The sequence below is a fragment of the Macrobrachium rosenbergii genome, chromosome 54, assembly GCF_040412425.1.
Source record: "Macrobrachium rosenbergii isolate ZJJX-2024 chromosome 54, ASM4041242v1, whole genome shotgun sequence".
NCBI classification, from domain to species: Eukaryota; Metazoa; Arthropoda; class Malacostraca; order Decapoda; family Palaemonidae; genus Macrobrachium; species Macrobrachium rosenbergii.
Window position 1 is genome coordinate 45,572,211 of NC_089794.1, and position 6,838 is coordinate 45,579,048.

Sequence of the window (6,838 nt, forward strand, 5' to 3'; positions counted from 1 at the left end):
CCTTGTTGAGGGTGCACTCCTTTTCCCGGTGGTGCTTATTTTTTGGTATACAGAGTTTACGTCTGTTGTCTTCGCTTTGGTAGCGATAGTCAAGTCTGGGTAATCATCGATTCAGGGTCCAGACAGCATAGCAGCATGGAGGTGTTTAACAGCAGGTAGTAGTTACCTGTTGGCCCCTACAGTATTTGAGGATGTGAACTTCGTTCAAGTTTGAGGATGAGTTGATGGCTAACCCTAGTCATCTGTGGAGAGGAGGCATTCCTCTGCGACAGCAATTTGTCTGTCGAACGACTTGTTCCCGTCTGTGTTTCGTGGAGATGTTCTTGTTTGCTGTCATGGGGTTTTGACGACTTCACGGCAGTAGTTTGATGGTCATCCTCGATGACCTCTGATGGTCATCCTCTGTGACCCTTGTTAGTGGTCTTGACATCTCTGGGTAGATGTTCAGTTTTGTACTGTCCAGGATTGCAATTATCAGTTACAGATGTTTATGTATTATGAGTAATTAATATTTATGATAATTGGGGCTATTAATTGTGCTGCTTTTTAGATATTTGGGTATTTTTGGTTATACCATTTGTTAGTTGATGTCACTTTATGCTGTCTGTATTGTTTGTTTGATGTAGCTGAAATGTTGTTCTCCTTTATTTGGTGTTTGTTACTTTTTTGCTTATGTGGTAATGTTTTATTTTAAAGTAACGTCTGTGTTTCATCTTTATTTGATGTTCTTTGATTTTTTGATGTTGTATATTTATTTATTGATTTACGCCAGACTTGACTCAGTTTGAATATGTCATCCTAATGTTATGAATTAGTATTATGGTTATTTTGCTGGTTTCCCTTGTTCCTTTCCCCGTTGTTGTCATCTCTGGGTAGTCCATTTTCAGTAATTGATGATAGAACTGATGAACCGAGATGTGTTCATAACTTATATATTATATATATATTATATATATATATATAATATATATATATATGATATATATATAATTATATATCTGTACATATATATTGTACTGACTATCCTTTTTATAATTTGAGTATAAGGTACCATTTTCCTGTTCTCAATTCTGATGGGTGAGATTTATTGTCTTCTGTATTGTTTGGGTTTCTTGATGATACCCATTTAAAGCTGTTGATGGATGCCAGACCAGGATCCCATCGACTTATTTGAGAATACGTTTGTTACCACTTTGCTATGTGGTAATTCTTTTAAGTCTTTAAAAAATTTTGTCCTCTAATCTTTGTTTGAAAAAAACTGTCTCTTTACTTGAGCTTTTTGATGTTGTATATTTTAGTCTATTGATTTGTACTGCAGAACCTTTTCCAGTCTTCAATTGTAAAAATGTTTTCAAGTCTTCAAATACTTAATAAAATCTTTTCCAGTCTTCTAATATTTGTGTTGCAAAATCTTGTCAAGTCTTTTAATACTTGTTCTGCAAAAACTTTCCCTTGTTGTCTGCAAAAACTATTCAACTCTTCTAATACTTGTGCTACAAAATCTTTTCAAGTCTTCTAAATTTTGTGCTGTGCTGCAAAAATCTTTTCAAGTCTTGTGCTAATAGTCTTCTAAAACTTGTGCTGCAAAATCGTTTCAAGTCATCTAATACTTGTGCTGCTAAAACTTTTGAAGTCTTCTAATACTTGTGCTGCATAAACTTTTCAAGTCCTCTAAAATATATTACCTTTGGGAAGATTAGCACATACAAGGGGCTTCACTGTTTTTAAGTGGTCACAAAATTGAAAAGATTTCCCTAAAATAGTGAAAGTACCTGCCTCGTCTGTGATTAAAATGCTGTAAGAGCGAAATCGTCTTATTACCACGGGATGTTCATTATGTAATCAAGAAAAACCTTTTGTAAGCTGCGTAGCTTTCAGCATGTGTTTAAGACGAAATCTTTTGTTAAGATTGGTTCCTAATGAAATCAGGATAAATACATTCGTTTACTAACAGAATTTTAGAATGTATTCGGTAGAATTGTGCCTATCAGAGGTGTTCAGAGGGTGCGCTGGGAACTGTTGCTCACAATTTTTAGTTCTTGCTGTGTTCCAGAAAAATCCATTAATTAACAGGAGCTTTGAGATTTAATGAGAGCAACAATCGTATTCAGAAAGAAACCCATTATTTTTCAGACAGCTGTCAAACTTTATTCATTTTGCACTAACTGGGGATAATTCTACACCACCAATTAACCGATTTCTCCCTGATATGAGAGGCTTCTAAGGAAAACAAATGGCAGTCACTTCTACGTTGTTTAATTTCTGGATAATGGACAGAGCTCCTTTTTAACATACTTTTACAGCTTCATATCTGCTGCTATATTTCCGTTTTATTCGGTCTAAGTACGAAACAATTTTAATGTTCTCGTGATTATTTTCAGATGGTTTTATATTGGTATGAGGCGTTTTTTACAATTATTAATATCCCATGAACTCTCTCTCTCTCTCTCTCTCTCTCTCTCTCTCTCTCTCTCTCTCTCTCTCTCTCTCTCTCACACACACACACACACACACACACACACAAACACACACACACACACACACACACACACACACACACACACACACACACACACACTTCTTAAAGTTAAAGAATAATTGATTTTCAAGTATTTGAATAAATACTCAATATAAAAGTAATCATGAATAAGGAGCCTTTTTCTTACAGACAGTGTAGTGTTAATTTTGGGTACGTATAAAAACTGTAAAAAAGGTTTCTTTATTGAAAGTATAAAAAAGTGTTACAAAATAGCTATATACAAATGCTATGGTCTAACAATTTCCAAACTATGAGACAGCAAAATGCCTTTGTTTGACTAGATATATAACGATATTAGAAAATAAAAAAGCTAATTAATATCCTGTAAATAGTGAAAATTATAAGACAAAAAGTCAGTCACCAATAAACATTGCCAATTTATTTTGACAAAAATTTTTCAAACGAACAAAAATTATCGTTCCTTAGCTAATGAGATCGGGAACTTCAGATTCTGAATTTTGTAACTGCAAACCCAAAGAAAATTCATAATACAGTAAACATTCCGAAAATACATAATAACCAGTATTAATGAGCAGTAAATAAGGAAACTTTTGAACTGTACTTTTCACAGATTTTTTTTTTATTTCGACATTTCTTGAAAATTAAACCTAAAATTATGAGGACTTATGAAAAAAGTATGCACTGTTATTAGACAGTTTAAGCAGTCCATTTTGTACGTCGGACAAAAACCTCGTCATATTCTTTTGCACTTAAGATAAAGTCGAGCTTCAGATGGCTGTTGTATATCTGATAAAATGTCACACAAGATTCAAAAGAAGAACGATGGCACAAAAAGGTAGATATGACACACATCTATTCATGGCACTTGATGATGGCACTATATGAAAACAGTGAGATTTCATTTCAAGTCTATATAGCGAGATGGCGCTTCATGTGAAGACTGAGATGATCAGACCTCGAGAAAGCCCTTTCGCACAGTCGACACTGGAATGGTCGATCACCCGTATGCTTGCGGTAGTGTCGAGTCAGTTCATCGGAACGTGCGAACCTCCATCCGCAGCCCTTCCAGTCACAGGTATAAGGCTTCTCGCCAGTATGTGTCCTCATGTGGGCCTTCAGATGGGACGATTTGGCGTAAGTTTTGGCGCATCCGTTGTGCGAACAAGTGTGGATAACGGCTTTCCTCCTAGTCCATGTCCGGCGACGCCGAACTTTGGTCTTCGCTACAGGTGTCTGCTGCGATTGGGGCGCCGATGTCGGGAAGCCCTGTGGCACCCCGACTGGTAAGCATGTGGGCATGCTTTGTGGTCCCGTGCCAGCTTGATCAGCAGATAGATGCCTCGTCATGAAAGATGGCGAAGATGGGGGCGTCAGCAAAGAATTTGATGAGGCAGGAGGAATGGCATTGTGGTAAGCTGCTGGAACTGCCCCAGCTGGAGGATACAAATCTGCTGGGTAAGGAGGGGTTGTTGGAAAGCACCCGTATTGCACTATAGATTCATTGGTCGGGTAATACTCTGTCCAGTAGGACCCATCCTTGCATTCCCAGTTCACTTCTGGAACTACCTGTTCCCCGTATTCGCTCTTGACTCTCCATTGCTGGGCTGGGTATGGTAGTGGGCATGGCGTAACGCTAGGGTACGTTTCCCCAGAAGGTGGCGAAAGAATACGAGGCTTGGATGGACACTGGGAAGTTGTTGGAGACACAACAGCATGGCACTGTAGAGGTGGAGATTGAACAGGAAGTTGAGCAGGAGATGGAAGATTGGGCATCCCATGGCTGTTGGCTACGTGAGTCGATGCCACACTCGTTATAGTAGATAACGGTGGCAGTGGGGTTGGTTCAGGTGGTGTGGTCGAGTGCAGGGGGTTATTCCTTGATTCGTGGTCTCTTGAGGTGCTACTATAGAATGAGGATCCGACAAAACCAAGGCCTGGTGAGGCTGGGGGCTTAGAGCTGTCAGTGGAGGTGGACCTTCAGAAGTAGACTGTTGGTGAGAGTAATGAGACTCTGATGGTGGCACATTGTCTTGGGCAGGGATACAAGGTGAAGAGACACCCCCGTCTTCAGAAGAAAGCAGTTTGATATCCCCCATCAAGACAGTTTCGATGTCCTGCCACATCTGGAACAAAAATGCAGTTCATTAGATTAAATGAATAAATTTACATATATAAAAAGAAACACACACAAATATATACATATATATGTATATATATACATACTATATATACACGTACATACATGCATACATACATATGGAAGCACAATTACGAACAATTGAATGATTACAGGTAACGGTGTAAAGTCAAATGAATATAAAATTGTCTTCTTTCTTTACAGATATATGCATGGAATATGCATAGCACATGTCTTTTGGAATGACTCTACATTTATATATGTAAAACTCTGTAATTATGGATTGGAAGGCAATTATATAATACTCATACACGGGCTGAAACATACACGCGCATATCCTCTTACGTATTGCGAACTATTGAATTATTACTAATTTGAAAGCGACCATAACTATAGCTAATATGCTTTCGATATTTTTCCTGTTCTGATGCAATGTATTTAAAAACCGGACTGTAACAGATTAAGTCACTAAATTTAATTGAAAATTATAATTAGTATAAACATAGTAATGATAATAATATAAGAACACTGTTGGTAGAAGAATGATGGCAAAAAGGAAATTACTTTTAATATAATTCAGTTTTAACTAGAAAATAACTACAAGTAATGATAGTTATAATAATAATAATAACTGTAAAAAATCAACGATTACCTTAAGATTTATTGAAACAGCGAACTGTGAATTTCTTCAAAATATTTGAAATTTGAACTCCTGCCAAACAAGAGCAAATTGTTGCATAATTTAAAATGCCCAAAATATGACATTAAACTCTCCTATCATAATGGGTTCATACAGTTTGAATGCCAGTGATACCATTTAACGGATTCTAAAATTTACATAAATATGAAGATCTTTACAATTTAGAATCACAGAAGGTTTATAAGAAATTTGTTGAAAATTTTGTTGCAAGTATCGTGCTTGAACATTTAGCTACCGTAAGTATTTTGTAAATACTAACTTGAGTACAATATTAAACTCAAATAGGGATAAATTCTCACGTATTAAAAAAGTGAAAAGTTGGGAAATATATTGTCAACCTTTATGAAGAAACTATGTGTGTTTTCGAACCTAAATTTTGCAGAGCGCTTGTATGTTACTGGATACGATGCAGTGAGAACGAGTGAAAGAAATCTATTATATTTTTAATGCTGATTTGTTTGTTATCTGTGGGAGATGTGTTTTGCATGAATGAAGCTTTCTTCTTTCGAATGACCATTCCGATGTAGTCTTTTGTTACTTTAATTTAATTTTATTGTTTTAATTTCCTGCATGTTTTGGAGATTCAGCAGTAAGGTGTGTTCAGTTTAGCAGAATGGAAAATAATTTATAGATAAAAAGTGTAATTTTCTTTTTTAATTTTAGAGACAAAAAATAAAAGCCATTACTGCAGACGAAACTATAAGAATTCAGTAAACCTTCACACAGCTTACACGAAAAATAAGATATAGGAATATGGCCAAAAATTCAAATTCATATTTCAACAAAGCTGAAACTGCAAGTAAACACGGAAAGTAAACAAAACTTTTCAACTTACAAATCTATCATCCAGATAGTCAGCCATGGCTCTGAAGAAATTTCAGTCTCAGTTTCATTAACAACGCTGAATGTCAAAATAAAATACAAAGGCACTGTAAATGTTTCTTTTAGATTAAAAGTCAGCTAATAATCACAATATAACTGCTCTACAAAGACAGTTATGAAAGTAAGAAATTATTCTTGAGTCTCAGGAGAAATCGAATCCAGGAAAAACTCTTCGGAACACAGAGCGACAAAAGCGATGCTCACACGGCGAGGGCATCCCTTCAACTGACCCTCATCAGTATCCCTTACACCTGTCCGCAGAGGCGTATGGCACGAGTGTTTCTGAGGTGCTGCAGGTTAAATTCTTAGTTCTCGCCCTGTTTCAGAATACTTCGGATGGTTTTCTTTATACTAGTCTTTCGCTTAAAAACCTCCTCCCTGGCGTTGTCTTTGATTTACAGGGGCACTAATGTTTGTAGATTTTGGTACATGGTATTGAAGAATTTGTTGTTGCTATTAAATATATTCAGATTTCCTCCGTACTTCTGAATCCACCCGTCGAAATAGATCGGAACTATCATTCAACCAATCAGAGCGTCGTGGTTAACTCTTTTCACGCTTTACCAGCCAATCACATCTTATGACTTAGCACACGTGCCTCCTATCATAATCCCGAGTT

At 36.6% G+C, this 6,838-nt stretch overlaps 1 protein-coding gene across 1 annotated transcript; it reads right to left on the reverse strand.

The window, feature by feature from the left end:
- Nucleotides 1–2,705: 2,705 nt before the first annotated feature.
- Nucleotides 2,706–6,451, reverse strand: LOC136835052 (Krueppel-like factor 2). The gene is made up of 2 exons (XM_067098169.1): nucleotides 6,173–6,451; nucleotides 2,706–4,623 (listed from the first exon to the last, which is right to left on the reverse strand). Exon 2 carries the CDS (start codon nucleotides 4,271–4,273, stop codon nucleotides 3,410–3,412), a length of 864 nt encoding a protein of 287 aa, XP_066954270.1. The 5' UTR covers nucleotides 4,274–4,623; nucleotides 6,173–6,451; the 3' UTR covers nucleotides 2,706–3,409.
- Between the last annotated feature and the right edge of the window lie 387 nt (nucleotides 6,452–6,838).

Coding starts and splice junctions, on each gene's coding strand:
- LOC136835052 (XM_067098169.1), bottom strand. CDS start 4,273: ATGCCCAATCTTCCATCTCCTGCTCAACTTCCTGTTCAATCTCCACCT.